Source organism: Xyrauchen texanus, chromosome 17 (assembly GCF_025860055.1).
Source record: "Xyrauchen texanus isolate HMW12.3.18 chromosome 17, RBS_HiC_50CHRs, whole genome shotgun sequence".
NCBI classification, from domain to species: Eukaryota; Metazoa; Chordata; class Actinopteri; order Cypriniformes; family Catostomidae; genus Xyrauchen; species Xyrauchen texanus.
The window spans coordinates 576049-596084 of NC_068292.1; the positions used below are offsets into that span (position 1 = coordinate 576049).

The window sequence follows — 20036 nt, forward strand, 5'->3', positions numbered from 1 at the left end:
AAAATATGACAATTTTGTTTTTTTAATGCTGTTTTGAAATATTATAATAATGGTAAGGCAGGAAAAAATCCCCTTGTCATCTTGTTCTCCCACTTTTTGATAACATTAAAACCACTGTTTTGCATATTTCCACACAATATACAGATTCGAGATAAAACAGAATTTCTATTATTTTGGGATACGATGTTTATCTAGCGCACCCACAAGTGTCTGAATGACTTGTGTCTGACTGACAAGTTTCTACAAACTTTCAACACTTTCTGGTGTTCACATGTCATGCCGTTGTTGCACTCTGGGTGATCTAGGATGGTTATATAATTCCACAATACAAAGAGTGTAAAAGACATGTCCCATCCTTTGACTGAGCGAGAGGCCGAGAGAGGGAGAGCTGCTGCTCCGATCTTGATCTTACGGAAGCCCGTTTGTCCATGGTTTATCCCTTTTTTTCTGTCTTGTTTTATTATCACGATAATTTTCTCATGATCGTCCAAACGTCCAAAGCTTCATTCGTCTGAAAATCACGTGACTGCTTCAGTATGTGTCTCAAAACAAACGCAAATCCCACAACTTTGAACCCAAAAGTCACATAAGAGCATTTCACTACCATTTTAATAAAACATTACAGCCCATCCCACAGGCATATTTATTCCAATCTAGACATTAATAATCAGTTATTAATTTACTCTCAGACATTGTTTTTATTTACAGAACACAGTAACTTCTTAACTCATACTGTATATGATGCCTTTACTTGATTTTCCCACATTTTATTGAACCTTGTACATAAGCTGTGAGTATGAACCCAATTTCACAACATTTGTAATGATTAAATATGCAGATGACACGTCACTTGTCGGCCTTTTGCAAGGAGGAACAGAAATGAATAATCTTTATTATAATCATATAAGTCCCTCAAGTATTGGGTCGGTTGAGTGCACTTGAGATTAATGTGAATAAAGCCAAAGAATAGCTTGTTACTAGCAAAGGCAGGAAATCTCTGAACAAGTTCATACTTTAATAAATGGTGCGCACCCTGTAGAAATAGTTTGCAGTTTTAAATATCTGGGAACATGTATAGATAGTCAACTTAATTTTACTGAGAATACAGATTATGTTTTTAAAAAGTAATGCAGAGACTGCATCTTATTCAGAGGTTAAATCACTTTGGTGTAAGTAAAGACATTTTATAAATGGTTTATAAGAATCTCATGGAAAGCATTATGCCTTTCAATATGACCACGTGGTACATTAGCAGGAAAAACAAAGCAAAGTTGTCTAAAGTTGTTAATGTAGCAAGTAAAATTGTAGGTAAGACACAGAGGAAACTAAACAATATATATATATATACACACATGTATCCAAAGTAAAACAAAAAGCTTTAGTGATTCTAGAGGATCTTACCCATCCTCTACACAGTCACTTTCAGTTATTACCCTCAGGGCAGCGTTTTAGGCAACCGCGAGCTATCAAGTATGTGTATCAGATGACATTTGGGCCAAATGCAGTCAGACTTTTAAATGCGTAGGCTAGCTGTATATGTGTATAATTGTGTGGGTGGATATTTGATACTTGCCTGCAGATATTTTTAAATGATCATATTTGTTTATTATTTTTCTATGCTGTTTTATGTGATGTGCTGGTGTTTTATTGTGTATGGTGAAGCCAAAGTCAAATTTCCACATTGTGGTTAATAAAGTCACTGAATTGAAAACCCTTTTGCTTCAGAAAGTTTAATTTCCCATCATTACTCCATGGATACTGGATTATGACTGGGAGATGCAGCTCAGCAGATACAATCCATCTCCTTGACCTAAAGAATCCTGTTAAACAGAAGATGAAGATGCTGTGACATCATGAGCTGCTCCAGGTGTCAAAAGGTGTTTAGTCGCAGGAACTTCAAGTTGAAATCACAAAAACTAAAGAGAAAATTAAGTCAGGATCACGAGAAAACTACTTTTGTTGTGTCGAGATCTTGAGAAAATTAAGTTGAGAAAGAAAAATCTGTTAAACCATGGACAAAACAGGCTTCCTTATGATCAGCTCTGATTCTGATCACACTTTGGACTGGACTTCAATATTGATGATGCCTTCTGGGTCTTTTAAATAACCATAATACTGCTTGGCTGAGGGAAATAACGTTTCAGTTGTGGTGGTTCAGTCAAACAGGAGAAGTTTGTTGCAATTTAGAGATTTATTCTATCAAGTTTATATTATGCTGTGACATTTTGCCAATTGTCTCTTAAATTAACTGATATTTACAATGGAAACTTTCATTCCTTTACTTGGATTTTAGAACCAAAAAAAAAGTAATAGGCTTCAGTGAATGCAATACTATGAACTACAAATGTCAACCGTTTGATAACCATCTCTTTTTGAAACTGTGGTGTACCATGGCACTGTGACACCATTGCATCCCTACCAGTAGACATTTCACCTCAAAACTTTTGCCACAGTAACATAATTTTTGTGAGATCAGCCTGAATATTGGGTAAAATAATATACATTCTTTTTAGTATTTAAATAAATATAAGTTTATAATCAATATTTATCTCACCTCATCCATCATCTTGGATGTCTTTCACAGAGCTTGTCGCATTGTATACTGGGACTGCCTTCACCATGAAAAATAATGTGAAGCCGTCTTAAAATTTGGCAAAAATAAGGTATCTTGGGCAGCATACATTGCCTACCTTTTAGAACAGCTTTTGTGTGGAGTGTGCCTTTGATGCTCTAAAATGCTGCCTCTGTAGGCAGATCACTAGGTTTTGAAAGAACGCAATGGTGTTTCCTTTGGCTCTTTTTTGTGTGTGAGTCTGTTTCTCAAATGTAGACACCCCTGTGACATGCCACCCATTGTGAATGTTAACTCATTTTGATAGCCATAACACAAATCAGTAGACTTGACATCATACAGAGGGCTTGAGTGCCCTGACTCGGGTGGTTTAACGAGGGCTGGGCAGCCATCCGGATGCCCCTGTAGTCCAGACTCATGCATAAGAAGCAACCGTGACCAAACTTCACCAATTCCCCCTTCTCTTACCACATCCTTAAACAGGGCAGATCCCCCTCTGCCCATTTTCTCTCCTCAACAGGTCAACCAGGCCAGGCATGTTAAGCAGCGCCCACTCGCATCGTCAGTTCCGTTAAAGTGTGTGTGTGTGTACATTCACAGCCGTCTACATGCATCTGCCTCTCTAAGTTCATGCAGTGTGAAACAAAACCAGGCCTAGTTCAAGTGACCGTCATGGCAACATGGTGTGGTCTCAAGAAAATTGCATTTCCTGGAGGACAGCACATGTGTTTGTTTGTATTTATAAAAGCATCAATTTACTCAAAAGAGAAGTTCTACCATTTCTAAGGTATAACAATTTACTGTATAACAGAATAATTGCATGTTTCTGTCTTTTAATGCTACAGATAGATAGATAGATATATGGATGGGTGGATGGGTGGATGGACAGATTTAGAACCAAAGGTATAACTAAAAAAAAAAGAAAGACCCAGCTAACTTCTGTAAACATCACTCTGGACTTTTTTGTCACCTTGGTAATTGCAAAAAGGTCAGGAGGCATTGTGTGAAGCCCACAGATTTGTGTATCTCGTTTTAGAATGGATCAATAGTATATGCTGTTATGCTTTGTCTATGAAAGGCATAAGATAGTTAAGCTTGACCTTTGCCTCCATATCCAATTGTGTTGCAAAATATCAGCAGTACATACAAATGAGAGGGGCTTGTGTGTTTTTGGTGAACGAAAGATAAAAACAAGAGGTCGGGCACAAGGGGGAATAAAAACACTGATTCTGTTTGATGTAAGGAAATATTACTAAGTTCCTCTGACAAATCAAAAGATGTGTTTGGATTGTTCTTGTTGGACCTCAAGGGGTGTGCCTGGCATTTTTGATCTCAGTTGAAGTAAAAAGTAAAGTAGATGTGAACAGACTGGTTTTGGTTTACTGTAATTGTATTTTTCCTTCTAATCAGGACAATATAAAACTGTTCAGCATTGACATATAACAATTTGCAAAGATATTTTAAATTCCTTTTGTAAAATTATTGTTAACAGTTTAAGCAATATGTGCATATCATAACTTTCAATAAATATAAATACACCTTTGACTGGCACACAGACATATAGTCATGAAAAAGTTTTTGGTTTGAGTTGAAACTCTTAAAGGGATAGTTCACCCAATAATGACAATTCTCTCACCATTTACTCACCCTCATGCCATACCAGATGTGTAAGACTTTCTTTCTTCTCCAGAACACAAATGAAGGTTTTTAGAAGAATATCTCATCTCTGTAGGTCCATACAATGCAAGTGAATGGTGGCCAAAACTCTGAAGGTCCAAATATCACATAAAGTCAGCATAAAAGTAATCCATATAACTCATAGAACAAACCAAAATCTAATAAAACAAATTCACTGTAGATCTTGCCATTGCAGTCTCTAGGCATGATCATGTTTTAAATGTTGATTGCACTTCCTAGCTCAACACATGCGCAGAGCACTAAGTGGGTCTAATCGAGCTTGAAATCACAATCGTTAAGGAGAATGCTGTCAAGGTGTATAGTGAAAAAGGAATTACATTTAGTTTTTGCTCACCCAAAACCAACTGGATCACTTCAGAAGATATTGATTTAACCACTGTATGGCAGTGGATTCCAACCCTGTTCCGGGAGGCCCTCCAACACTACACATTTTGGATATCTCCCTAATCAAACACACCTGATTCAACTCATCAGCTCGTTAGTGGAGACTCCTGAATTGAGTGTGTCAGAAAAGGGAGATATTAAAAATGTGGAACAGGGTTGGGAAACACTGGTCTATGGATTACTTTTATGCTACCTTTATGTGAGTTTTGGCCACCATTAATTTGCATAAATGATATAATTCATAAGGGCTAACAATTCTTACAAAATAATTGCTTTCTTTTTTCATTCTGTAGGCCTTCTGTAGGCATCAGTTCCTCTTTGTCTTCATAATAAATTAATTGTGTCTATATTATCTTCATATACAGTTCTCCACATTAACGACTCCCTTCTGTTTCTTCTGTTGGGCCATAGTGACAGTCAGATTTTCACTGAGTAACATTTTTGACATTTTTGACTAATGCATATTTATATTTTACTGTAAATATTGTGTGTTCTGTGATTTCAAAAATAGTTAGAAATGACACAGCTTTAATGTAACTCCATGACAATTATAATTTCACTTTTGCTGGAAAATGTTGACAGATGATGCAACTGATTTTCTACCCATTCTTAATGATGCTTCTAAAAGACGCCAATATGGGCTACTTCTAGCAAAATCATAGAAAGAACAGGTGTCTCGAAAAAAACTAAACAAAATCGGGCCAAATAGAAGGTGCTTTTGAGTTTGTTGAGAAACAGCTTGTCAGCATGAAATTTCAAGAAAACTTTGTGCCGGCTGTTAAACATCTGCAATGCTACGCCTACCTTGATGCCAACATCCTTTTCCGGTTAGTCTCCTCACTCAGTCAAGTTCAGTCAACATGAACACACTGGACTGCAGAGTTGCTACCCTTTATCCACCCCTAGTTGCAGTAGTATAGATGTTGTTCTTTAAAAATCAAGGATAAAAAAAAGTTTTCGCTGATTTTACACATGTATATTATTTTAACAATAGTCGTCATAAAATACAATAACAGAGGGTAACGTGCTTTTGTGACTACATTTTTAGCCTTTGCATTAGCTCCATGAATGCAGAATGTAAACATGAAAAATGACACATTAACTACAGCATGCATGCGACTTTAAATAATCATTGAGTGGTTAAAACAGCTTGTTTGACAAATCTCACATGGATTCTTAATGTCACACTGGTTGAACATGCAGTCTTACTCTCTCACTGTGGCCCGGGCAAGCTGTTTGCATAATCTGTATGATATGTTGATTGTTTCAGGCCTAGTAGTCTGGCTAAACGACAGTGAGTTCTTTCAGACACACAAGCACATAATCCAACACTGACCAACACTCACGTCCCCCTTTGAAGTTTTCTGAGTAGTTCTCATTGCCAATCAGAGAACAACTAGCACACCGACAATGGGAGCCATGTGACCTCTGCGGTGTCTTTAGAGATGTGTGAGCTGGTCTATGAAGGTTGATGGGAAGTTTGTGACACCTGTGAGTGAGAAAAAACCTATGAAACATTCCTTGCACAGACCAGCTCAAATTTGCCCTCCAGACCCCCCTTTCACCCTGAGTGACTAACCAAAGAGAGCAGCCGATAAGCTCTCTGTGACCGCATCGATGCCTATTACACTGGCTGATCTAGTGAACTTTAATGACATTTAAATGCAATTTTAAAGCTGCAAATTGGGCTTTTGCATGTGTTATGTTATATATGATTAATATTGACTGATAGAACCGTGTGAAAACTGAATGCAAGATTAAACATATTTTCTTTGCTCACCTTTTCATTATACACTAAGATTAAAAAGTGGACAAATAAAGAAACACTTTGGCATATTGTTTGCATTTGTTTGAGATATCTGGTTGGTAATATATATTTGCAATTTGACCTATTGTGGGAAAATAGGAAATACATACCCAACATGCAACATAATAGTAAAACTCATAGCTTGTTATAGTTAGTTGTCTTTTTTTATCTAGAGAGAAAATCATAACTAGCAGCTTTCTTCAAAACATCTTGTCTTTTTGAAAATGATTGTCTCAGAGTGATAAAACAATGTCTGGACAATGATTGTAATAGTTGATTGTGTGTGCATTGTATTGTGTGTGTACGGATCTGTGTGGGTTTGGAGCTTGTCATTTCTGTTGCAACCTTCAAGCTGCACTCTGCGTCAGCATTTCACTCTCCAGATCATGGTAGACCAGTAGGACAAGTAATTGCTTTTTATTAATTAGCTTTCTTCCAGTTTTATTAACACCAAACGTCACTGATAATGCAGCCAGGACAGAAAACAAACAGGGCTAGGCCAGCGTTAGAGAGCTACTAATGATGTGCAAATATATTTTCCATGTCCTTTACTCCCAGGGGTGCTTGTGTGTCACTCTTATTTAAAGGTGTGCAGACAGAGTCCGTAGGGACATGTGGACAAACCTGTCTGATAAAAAAGTGTCTGTTCTGTTAAGAGCTGTGAAATATGATGTGTAACAATGTTTAATTGTTTTATAGAAGTGGGCCTGTTTGGTATCTCAGTGCGTCCTCCGTTCACCACTCTCAATGTAACGTTCTCAGTAGTTTAAAAGCATTAAAGGAGTTATGTTATTTATTAATAACTGGGAAATTATATTCAGCATTTTCAACACTATGTTAATGCAGTTTGATTGCCATAATAATAATAATAACAATAGGGTACAATTGGGCTTAAGGGCAATTAGCCTTTTTTTTATTTTTTTTTTTTTATAATAAATAGTACGAAGATATTTTGATTAAAATGATATAAGTAAGTTGTTAGGGGATTTACATTGATATTTATAGGACATAGTCATAAGGCTGAATTCTTCAACTTGTGCATATACTTTTGAGACAGTAAGATGCATTTTTGATGAACAAATACAGATAATGCTTACTCAAAATAAATAAATACATAAAAAACATTTCAGAAAAGGGTTAACTACTTTCTGTTCATTTCAAAAACATTTGGCATTTCATAACATCTTTAGTATTCTATAAACAGATGAGTCTATAAATGTAAATGAATCTCCATTGTGATTGCATCTTTGATCATTCTTACATTAAAGCTTACATTTTTACCCCAATTACCATTCTTTCCTTATTGAACAATTATTCAAGAATATTTGATTTAATCAAAAAAAAAAAATCAAGAGCAACGCAATGAGAGAAAATCAGCACACATAATAATAATAATAATAATAATAATAATAATAATAATTTACCATTGTAATTAATGATTATGATTATTATTATTATTATTATTATTATTATTATATGTGTTGTGATTTTTTCTCATTGCGTTGCTCTTAAAAATGTTTTCAGTTTTAAGGAAATTAGCCAAGTTAGATTCTAAGTTCGACAACGCATAAATAATAGCAATGATAAGGCGTCATTACACATCAGCAGGTTTAATATTTGCTGGTCATCGGCGTTATTTGCGTTCCGATGAGAATCGGTGGAGGAAATAAAACACACTAATTAGTCAGTTAAAAATCTCAATATATTTATGCTTTTATTTTCCTCCTTGTTTAATGTGTTGCGTTAAAATGTGTGATCACCTCTGGACGTCCCGCCCCTCACGCTGAAGTAACACATAAATAAATAATAAAGAAATCAGCAGAGGTATGCGCAGGTCGATAAAGCTTTTAGATTTAGAGATGTTTTCTATTTCCTCCGGCTAAAAGTTGTTAATGGAGCTTAAGGAATTATCTTATAGCTCTCTGTTTTGAGAGCAGTTTATTTCAGGGTTCCCGTGTCCTCTGTCGAGACTGAATATGCTGCTATCAAAGCCGCTTAATGAAAAGTAACGCGCCGCTGATTACAGTTTCATTTGGTTTCCATGTAAAAGCGCCGTTAATTCAGCATCATCCCTCAACTGTGTGTGTGAATTTAACACGCATGAATGACTTTGTCACCCCCCCCCCCTCTCTCTCTCCAACTGTTTTGAAACAGCTAAATATATGCTACTGATGTAGTGCACTTAAATCGTACTTTTCTATTCTATTCTATTATGTTCTTATCTACTTAATTGCTTCTAGTGTTCTGCGGAGACCACCTGTACTTCTAAAGTTTTAAATTCTAGATATTTTACACAGTAATATATATATATATAATAACTTTTCATTTTACATACAATTAATGTTAGTCTGAACCATTGTGTTAATTATACGCAGTGTATATATATATACTGGAAGAAATTAAATTATATATATATATATATATATATGTGTGTGTGTGTGTGTGTGTGTGTGTGTGTGTGTGTGTGTGTGTGTGTGTGTGTGTGTGTGTGTGTGTTTGGGTGGTTTACGAGGACAATTTTTTTTAGGTTATAATCTGGTAATTACAAGGGTATTATGCTATAAATGTGGTTTATGAGGACATTTATATTGTTCCGATAATTTAAATATCTTAAAAGACATATTAAACTATGTTTTATTGAAAATGTAAAAATGCTGAATGTTTTTTGTGAGGGTTAGGTTTAAGGGTTGTGTTCGGGGATTGAATCTATAGTTTGTTCAGTATAAAAATCATTATGTCTATGGAAAGTCATCATAATGATAGGTAGACAACATGTGTGTGTTTGTTTGTGTGTGTGTGTGTGTGTGTCTTTATTTTTGTTTTTCATGTTCCTTATTTGGAGATGAAGAAATACAACACCATTTCACTGTGTCGTTTTTTGTTTATTGTGCATTGTGTTGGACAGATAAACACGTTTTGTATGTCTTTGTCCTTGGGATAATCCAGGAGAAGATCTCAATCGTTTGGGTCTCACATTAAAATTCATCACTGAAGCCCCCCTCAACAGACCCCAGTCCTCTAGAGGCCACACTCTCAACATCACTGTCAACTCCTACATTTGAATGCATGTTTTTGCCCTTTCATCTGGACCAACTAATTATCTTGCCCTTTTCACTTAGATACGTGCCCCAGTGAAAAAACCTCTGAGTACAAAGAACCTATAGAAATTGAGGGGTCTGTGTCAAGATGAACATTTCAAATGATCTCGCTTCTGCTACCACACGAACGAGCTGTCTGGATAACTCAAGCCATCTTAACTGTTGAGTCAAGGTAAAGGATTTGGTGCTTCGATAATATTATTAGAGGAAGAGTAGAAATCTATAGAATGAAGTGAATGATGACTGGAAACATCCCAATTACAGGCTGGTTATGGTGGGTTAATGGGGCTCATCCAGCGTTGTCTTATGGCTCCTTGGGGCCTCATCTCACCACTCAGAGCATGAGAGTGAATGATATACAGTGATTGAGTGAACATTGCAAACCCAAACACAGTAAACATGACACAGAGCGTGTAAATGCATTGCCTATTTGGAACCATAAACAGTTGCAGTCAAATTCATCTTAACGGGACCAGTGTGTTCAGCACCATGGACAGCGCCTTTGATCGATACACAGACTTTAGAGCTACGAAAAGTCGACTGTTTATTATAATGAGCAGATTTGAACATTCCCCGATTTCAAGGAGATTTGTGCATTTGTGCCATAGTACTTTATTACCAATGACACTTGTGAGTCTTTGCAACAAGGTCCGAGTTCATCTAAAAGAATACCTCAAACAATGTAGTAACATATGCATGCCAAATAAAACAATTAAAATAACGCGAAACAAAACTAGATTGTCTTTCGGAACACAAACTCAACGTGCGTAAAACAAATTCAGCCAAACAAATAAATATATTAACCAATCCCGTTTTGGGACTATCAGTGAGATGTCAGTTCACAATAAATACATACAATTTCCCATGACAGCGCAATTATTTTATGTAACAAAAAAGTCCAACATATTTTGGGCCCATTGATTCAAAGTCGGGCATTTGTTAACTGTTATAAGCAGCTATTTCAATCAGTCCTCTTCGGTTTCTATGATACATTTGGTGTGCTAGGAACAGAATAGTTTATTCAACGCCTTTGGAAAAGTCACACTGTCCTTACTGGCCTCTTGCTGTTGTGTTTTTATCACGTTGCTGTTCCCTATGGATCGTCCAAGGGCTCCTGTCTCTAAGATAGACTCTTTGGTCGTGGTGGTCCAAGAAACTGTAGTGTTCGTCTGTGATTGGTTTAAGGAGCTGTGTCTAAACAAGGGGTCGTGAAAAACTCCATCTACCCAGTTTCTGAGAGTGGTAACTGGCGAATCCTGCTGTCTTTCCAGCCCATTTACAGGTGAGGAGGCCGAGGGTGATGGTTGACATCTAAGCATACAGGAGGGGTACTCTGTTGGGTTCAATGAGGTCGCGGTCTGGGCCAGAGACCAGATACGGGGTTTGCTGTCCAGTAACGGATAGCCATGCTTCTGGAAACACGTTTTGGCGTGCCGAAGGTCACCGATGTCGTGTTCGCAGTCTTCCGAGGTCGTTTTTAAGCAGCTTTTGGTTAAATCGCAGGCAGCTTCGAGCAGACCAGGAATGGCAAGTTTTGGAGAGGGTTCTTTGAGGCGATCATCGGTGGTCGCCATGTGCGTGTTCATGATAAAGCGGTGTTTGAGTTCACACTCGGAGCTCTCTGACTCGATGGTGTCGAAGTCGTCCAAGTCACTCAACTGAAGTTCCTTTTCCTCCCGACTTTTGCTCTCTGTTAAAGAACAGTGGTAGATAAATATTAAATAGGAAGCAACAATAAATTGCATAATAATAATAATAATAATACTTTTTTATAACATTAATAACATGAACTATATATATATATATATTTAGTTTGCATTGAAATAAATGGTAATATAGGCCTAATTGCTCACTAATAGATGTTTTGCCAAGTGTTAAAATGGCATAGCCTCTTACTAAAGCTTTATAAGTAACTTTTGACGCTCCTTTCTAAATTCAACCACTAACTGCTGGATCGTTAGACTAATTGATATAACTGACAGGTGTGTGAAGAATGAAAGGGAGCTGACCGTCATCATTGGTTTCACTTTTGATCTGATCTTCTTGTGACTCATTCTCATCCTCATCATCATATTTCCTATCCTCTGAGCCCTTGTTTCTCGGTGGCCATGTCATCTTGTTTTCCTTTTTGAGTCTTCTTCTGGCGTTGGCGAACCATGTGGACACTTGTGTGAGGGTCATTTTGGTAATAATGGCCAGCATGATCTTCTCGCCTTTGGTGGGGTAGGGGTTTTTCCTGTGCTCCTGAAGCCATGCTTTTAACGTGCTCGTTGTCTCACGAGTGGCATTCTTTCTTCTGGTTCCTCCTTCCATAGATCCGTATCTGTGGCGTAAAATAAATTTAGGTATGGCAGTGAATATATATATATATATTTATTTATTTATTTATTTATTTTATTTTTTTTGCAACAAATGTCTACGAAATACAAAGACAAATACAAAAGTCTACACATTTCTAGTGTTAGCGTTGTGCATTTCTATTTCAGTAGGCGAAAAGTGAGTACAAATTGCTTAATCGAGTGCACTCAGAATGCATTGGCCGAATATCTGTCTATTAAAGTACTTTAGGGAAAACCCTGAAGGGTAAATCGTGAAGTCCCTGATATAACATAAAATATATATCAAATACAATATCATTGCTCCTGACATTCGGGGGACAAATGCTGTCATTAATTTATATATAGCCTATATATATATATATATATATATATATATATATATATATATATATATATATATATATATATATATATATAAATATAAATTATTTTTTGTTCAAGTAGTAGAGGTAATTATTTAACCAATATGTTGAACGCTACCTATAGACTTGAGCCTTGATGTATTGAGCCTTGAACTTTTTAATTGACAAAAGACGTTAAATGAGGGCCTGTATTCAATACCTATCATACTGGTACTGTCCCACTGTGGGATCATATGGGTAATATGCAGCAGCCTGTGTTATCCCCGCATGCGCAGACGCACTTCCATCCTTAGCATCAAATGTTCCCTACAATTAAACACAAGACGTATCAGTATGCAAAACATACATTTAAACCAATACATTGTCCAAGTCACTGTCCCGCGACATGTTTTCCGTAACGAAAAGATTCTAGTGGCATTTTTTTCAATTGGAAAACACCATAGGTTAAACATCATGCTAATTATATGTTAATCCTCATAAGTCAAATTTGAACCTCTCAGAATGGAGAAAATATAAAGTTCCTCCTCTAAACTATCACACTCTGCAAAAGCATGACTGCATGTGTTCTGGATATATATATATATATATATATATATATATATATATATATATATATATATATATATATATATATATATATATTAGTATATAGGCCTTTTTTCTTTGCTGATATCGCAAAACTTGATACCATTCTCACTCTGTGTACAAAATGTTGTTGTGACTTAATGATTATATTATGCTTATTGTTACAATATAATTGCGTATGTTATAAACTCACCAAAGAGTAGAAAGCTGAGGCGTCGGCTCCATAGGTAACATAATTCCCATAGCCTTGACTGCTTGTGTACGGGTTCCCATAGACTCCCAGCGCAGCGGCGGAGCTGAGCTCATGTCTGGCAGTGGCCAGCAGTCTGCTTTCATACACGGGACAGTACACGGGCGTTTGCGCAGAGGAATCCGAGATGGATCTGGTGCTCGACTCGCAGCAAGATGTCAAAGAGTTGGTGGTCATGAGGAACTGGAACGGTACATATCAAACCATAAATAAAAGACAAACAAATGCGCATTAAAAAGTTCCTGATATGAAGTGAGCAATCAGGAAAAGCAATGCGTTTAATGTTTACAAAGGTGAGCATGCAGTGAAAGTTCATTTTTTTGGCAATGCATATAGTCACCCCCCACCCCCCAGGACAATGCGTTTCATGGATCATTGCCAAAAACAAAACAAACAAAAAAAAAAAACAGCTGTTGTCCTCTTCCCCTTGTCATCGCATCTTCACATTTGCATGTGTCTGGGGCTCAAACCAGTGTTAGTAGATTTGTAAAATGATAAGCGCTGAGGGAACCATTTAATTACATAAGAGAAAAACAAACAAATAAACAGTCAAGATAATAAACTAATTACACCTTTATCTTTCGCGTAAAGGTATCTTTCTGAGTCTGGCGCTGCATTACATTTTAACCGTGCGCGCTCATTAGCGCGTCATTTCGAATTTTGAACCTTTAAATCACTGTAACAATCCCGGTGAGCGCAATGGAACGCGGGTTAATGACTGGATAATCAGAGCTTACCTGGGGTGCAGACGTGTAAGGATATCCGAATTGAGGATAGGACATTGTAGAGTGATCCCTGTTTCTCCGAAAGCAGGCGAGACTGCAGGTCTGCTGTGTTTCACTGTACCAATTGATCGGTAAAGCATAAAGCTGCAGGACGCTTATAGGGCGAAGCGCGATCCTACCATGTTTAATTTGCTTAAACGGCTTCCTGAGTATTTTCAATAGATGCCTATTGGTCTATAAAACTTCTACAACACAACCGCGCACATCGTAAAGCGTTTGGTAAATTGTCGTTTTTGATGTCAGAAATACATATTTTGCGTTATAAAAACTAGTATTAAACACGTCAGCCCAGATGCGGGTTGTTTTAAACGCCTGTGGCTCTGACGTCAGAAGAAACCCACTCAAAATGACCAGACTCTAACTTTAATATGCATTTATCTGGATAAAAAAATCCCGACGAGTGACATGGGGTGGGGGTGAGATTTTAAGGCACAATGAGCTTGTAATTGAGCTTATCAAATTTACCGAGCTTCAAAAAGGGATTACAATACTAGAAGACAATCACGTTGTATCTTTGGTTTATCATCATGTCTGTTTGGAAACGTATTTCACCTTAAGTTAATAAGGAAATAGCTACATGAACAACACTGCAATACATGAAAAATACACAAATACAAAAAAGTAGGAAAATTAAGTTCGATCGAAAGAAAGGAAGAAAGAAAAAAAAGAAAGACACATCTAATTCACACATTGAAATAGCATATCGGACGTCGTTTCTGCTTTTATATAAGCTCAGAATTTAAGTCAGAATATAGTTTAATTGTAGATATGCAAACCTAAAAGTGCAATGCCTTTCTATAAATGTGCAATATGTTTTCCTTGGTGTAAATATCGTGTATGGCATGCTGTTGCATTCATTTCCCTCATATGGGATTCATTAAGTATCTAAAAATGTTTATCTGAATTTATTAAAAGTCTGCAGGCCTAATTGCCATCGATTGCTAAAAGTCTCTTATCTATCTATCTATCTATCTATCTATCTATCTATCTATCTATCTATCTATCTATCTATCTATCTATCTATCTATCTATCTATCTATCTATCTATCTATCTATCCGTCCCTCCGTCCGTCCGTCCATCCATCTATCTATCTGGCATAAAAACTGCATTTGAGTGCTGAAAGTGAAGGTGTACCACGGTGTGTTGTTGACTCGCTTTGAGAAGCCCGGGTTCAGACATGTGAGAAGCCCCGGGGTCACAGTCAAATTAATGATGATGTACTTCTCTTTTCCCCAGCTGGAAAACTGCCTGCAAGAAACGAATCTGCCCTCAGTGACAGCTCGATTGCGGGTGATTGATGACTATCTTGAGACCGGCCAACATAATATAATATGGGCCGCATAATTGCTTTCATTTACAGATGAAGGTACTTGTCCTCAAATTGAGTTAGACTTTTATCAGGCAAGTTTTTTTTTCACCGTTTCATTCTCCTTTGGCATGCAGTTGAGTTTGGAAAATAAGTGTTCTGTGAAATTAAATTAGTCAGACAATAAGCGAGCAAATGTCGCAGTGGGTGTGTGGTAATAGACATGGGGTCAAGTGACTGACCCATATTTGCGCAGCATTTAATTTTCATTCATTTAGTAAGTGACTATTTGAGGAACGCCCCCCCTCTGATATAGAGAAAAGCTATTAATCAAGCCAAATAACGGGTCGCAAACAAATCCAATACATAATGAGAGGGTCTTTGTTAAATGCCATGATAAACTGTGCCAAAACGTAATTTAAATAAACATATGTGGCTTCAAATCTCGTACTCAAAAGCGCACACATAGCCTATATTTCTTTATAACGGTAGGCAATTGGAGCTAAATGGCACTTTTTCTTTCTCCCTGAAAATAACCCGTGACATTTTATCTCAAGTAACATCAGCTCTATGACTGATTCCTCCTAACATACACTAGACTGCAGTAAAAACAGCTAATGCATCCAAGTTTGATGGGCAAGTCCACATTAGCTTCCGTATACATTTACCATTTACATTATCTTTTTTTTTCTTCTGGTGTTATTTGGGTCCGTATTAAATATTAAGAAGCACTAGTATAAGCTTTTAGAGGATAATGAAGTCTGCCTGCAGAGTTCCTGCTTTTGTTTTTCGTTAAAGATTTAAACGAAGCCCGGCTCTTTTGGACAGATGGATAAGATATGACGGGATGTATTTAATATGGAAATACATTCAAAAATAAAACAATGCATGTGAAGATGCAGTCTAAGACATAAAAACATGATATAAGAAGGTTTGAACAATGAGAAAGAAGTTTTGCCAAATATTTCATTGGATAAGGAGCGAACTGTCATGCATAAATCTAGTGGTGGGTCTCATCGGCATTATGAGCTGGATGAATTACACCTTGAAAGGACATGGCATCCTTTTGGCGTCTCCGACAAAACCAAGCGCGAATCAATCACCGGACGGCATGTTTTAACACCTCCTTCACCTCCTCCCTCTTTCAGATCTGATGAGAAGTGTGCCTATTTCTAAATACATAGCTCATATCTACACATATGTCATATATTTACACATCAACAGAGGTTAACATCCATTCGGCCCTTAAAAATGCTTTAAGTAGGGAACATATGTCAAGAATAAACTTGTCTAACCCTCATGTTCAGACCCCAAAACATCCACCACATGTCTTCTATGAAGAACACTGGGGAAATAAATAAATAAATAACATTAACATTGTGCATAATGTGGCAACATCCAAATTGACTGGTTGTATTTGAAATATTTGAAGTAAAAAATATTACCAAGTCTGAATCAACATGAATACAATAATTAAACAAATTTTAAGGGTCAAATCATGTACTAAAAAAGCAATAATAAGTGATAGCAGATTACAACTTATTACAGTAAATGCTGCATTACATCTGCCTGTGATCTCAGAGACTCATGACTTAATGCAATGCATTTTTACATGCCAAGATGACTGGCGTACACAGAGCCGTCCACTCCAGCCAAATGCATGTCTGTATTGTACAATATGCTTTTACACTATACACATGCACACTCAAAATGAATAAATAGCTCTTTGGCTGAACTTGAGTTAATTATGGACAGTGGTTTGAAATGTACTGCATTTTCTTTACAAGTGATTTCAACAAATTTAACATTTCAAACTAACTCAAAAGAAACTCTTTCAGTGACATCTAGCCAGCGACAGGTTACAGTTAGCATGCTATATACATGTTGGTGTAAAGTACTGATTGCAACTGGGTCACTATGCTTTGGTTAGCACAGGAATTGCTCAATGGATAAAGCAATATGAAGAGTAGTGGAAATGTACTGTCCTTAACCCTGTCTCAAGCTCCACTCTTCACCATGGTGGTAACCCTCAAATCTGCAACATAACAGAAATCCTTCTAAATATCAAAATAACAAAACATTAAACGCACATACAAGACACATAAAACCACACTTCATTTTAACATTTACTCTCCCTGTTATGTCCCATGCTGGAATCAACTCAGTTAATTTAGATTCTCATTTTTTACAGGTTACATGATTTTTTTGAGTAATACGAACATGGGAGGATTGAGTATCTCTGAAGTCAGTGAAAGCCCCTCCTTTTTTTTTTTTTGGAGTGTAGATGTATATAACATGTAATCTGATGGTTGATATTGGTTGTGATTAGTTTTAATGACATATACCCACATTTGTGTTTGGATATACTTGTAAGGATATAACTAATCAAATAGTAATAGAGGATTTGTTGCATTTGTTTGTAGAATCCATAGAAATTATTTCAAGTTTAAATGTTTAAAGGGAATAATAACAACAACGGTGCACATAAAGCTCAGTTTAAACAATTAAAGACAATATTCTAACATCTGAAGATTGAGATTATTTGAGTGACAGACCGAGGCGGTGATAAAGTAGGCTTTGCATTCTCCTGTAAGTGCTTTGACAAGTTCATACATTTCTATTTTGAGTCTCTCCCTGGCGAGGCAGATTACAGCACTTCTGTTCTGAGCACAAAACGTTCATATTCATTTTGCCTTCCAAAGCATCCGTTAATGGTGAAGGTGTCTATTAAAATTGTGCAATGCAATGCAGTCATCAAAAGTACTCATGCAAGTAATCTTATTCTGTTGAGATTGCATTCATATGAAAAATAAACAGTCTCCAAAATTACAACATCCTCCTCAGCCCCTTTTTAATTGCATACTTTGTGTTTTTCTGTCCAACATTGGTCAACTGTAAATAATAGTTGATTTTCAGACAACACTTCAAACTTGGAGTCAGTCTTGGATGAGACAGGTACAGCTGATGATCCAGGAATGACATCACGCCGTGGGCAGCTCCCAGGCTGTCTGCAGATAAACTTGCTGCACTGGGGAATCAGCTTCTTCTGTGCAAAAGGTGGAAGACCTATTTAGAGTCAGGCATGCATCCACTGATACATGATTAAATGAACAATAAATGCACATGTTGTATTGCAACTATATTATTCTCAAAGTGTATTGTTGTGTTATTCTAAAAATAATAATAATAATATTGGATGCTGGGTTAAAACATACATGGATTTGTGTGTAAAAAGTTTGTACAGAGAGCCTATGTTGCACCATTTTTATTGTGTTCATATCTGTGGTTAACTAATTATATACAAGTACTATAAATATTGCATTTTGCCCCAGAAATGTGAGTCAGTAATTACTTGCAATGTAAATGAATCATTCCAGCAATTACAGTCACACAGCGATATCATTTTTGGCAGGCTGGATTATGGGACACAGATAACATTTCCTGTACAATCAATTGAGATTTTTTATCTAAATGTTTTGATATACATATAACTCAGTTTTTAACAATAATAATAATGCTAATTATAATTATATTATTATTAATAATAATTGCAGTATTAATATTTACCCTGAAATTGCAATTCTTTTGGAGTAAATTAAAGTGCTTAGGGGCTGTTTGCTATGCGCTGGGTTAAAGTTTAACAACATAAATTCAATTTTACAAACAGGGATGATCACATATATATATATATATATATATATTGCACTATTAATAATACAAACAAAATAATAAAATGAGCATTTAAAAATACTGTAAATTGAATAATAAGTCATGCTTGATTTATTACACCCTGTGGAGTGTGAGATAAAAGAAAGTGTCAATTATATTTCATCTAGGACAACCAAAGCCTCTATGATGCTTTGGAATGGAGAGACATGGTCATGAGGACCTGGAGGATGCTTTTCTCTTCTCCTCTCCGATGCAGTGGCTAAGAGGTTTAGCATGTTGCTGTTCACTCTCCATGCATTATTGATCAGAGGGGTCAGTGCGCTCACTCTCTGCTCAGTTAAGCCTGAGCAGGTGTTCCTCAAACAGCTGGTTAAGGATGCAAACACTCTATTCTGCATTGTGCCTTGTTATACGGCCATAACATCCTGTTTTTGTCAATAGCCCATTGGAATTATACAATAAAACATGATTTTGCATATATAAATGATGTGTAATATATTGTTCCTGTTTTAAATCAGGTAGACACAGCTGCAAAGGTTCTAACTTTGTAATTGTCTGTTGAACACTATAACAAGTGCTAATGTGTGGCTGTTACCTTAACAAGCTATTTAATCTGATCCTTAAAAATATTTCCATTGGTGTGAGCTAATGTATTACGGTTGATTTAGTCATCTTAATCATACTAATTAATGAGTTAGACACTTTACAATAAGGTTGCATTTGTTGGTTCCATAGTTAATGCACTATTAACTAACAATGAAACAATACTTTTACAGCATTTGATAATCTTGAGTAATGCACATTTCACCTTATACTAATGTGTTTTTTAATTCAAAAGTTGTATACATTAATTTAAGTTAATGCGCTATAAACAATTGCATTTTTATTAACTAACATTAACAAAGATTAATAAATGATGTAAAAAATATGTTGTTCATTGTTTGTTCATGATACTTAATGCATGAATTAATGTTAATGAATGGAATCGTATTGTAAAGTGGTACCTATGATCCTTTGGACTTGAAAAATGCCTGTGGCACACAATGATCACTTTAGTAAAAAAAAAAAAAAAAAAGAGCGAGAGAGAGAGAGAGAGAGAGAGAGAGAGAAAGAAAATGTACTTGACACAACATTCTTACAGTTTAAGAACATAGTTGGCAAGTGAACACTGTTAATAAAA

The 20036-nt window shown here is 36.3% G+C and overlaps 1 protein-coding gene across 1 annotated transcript; it reads right to left on the reverse strand.

The window, feature by feature from the left end:
* Positions 1-9339: 9339 nt before the first annotated feature.
* Positions 9340-14093, reverse strand: LOC127658219 (iroquois-class homeodomain protein irx-4-A-like). Its single transcript, XM_052147384.1, has 5 exons — positions 13833-14093; positions 13039-13278; positions 12460-12566; positions 11569-11882; positions 9340-11249 (listed from the first exon to the last, which is right to left on the reverse strand). Exons 1-5 carry the CDS (start codon positions 13875-13877, stop codon positions 10561-10563), a joined length of 1395 nt encoding a protein of 464 aa, XP_052003344.1. The 5' UTR covers positions 13878-14093; the 3' UTR covers positions 9340-10560.
* Positions 14094-20036: the final 5943 nt, after the last annotated feature.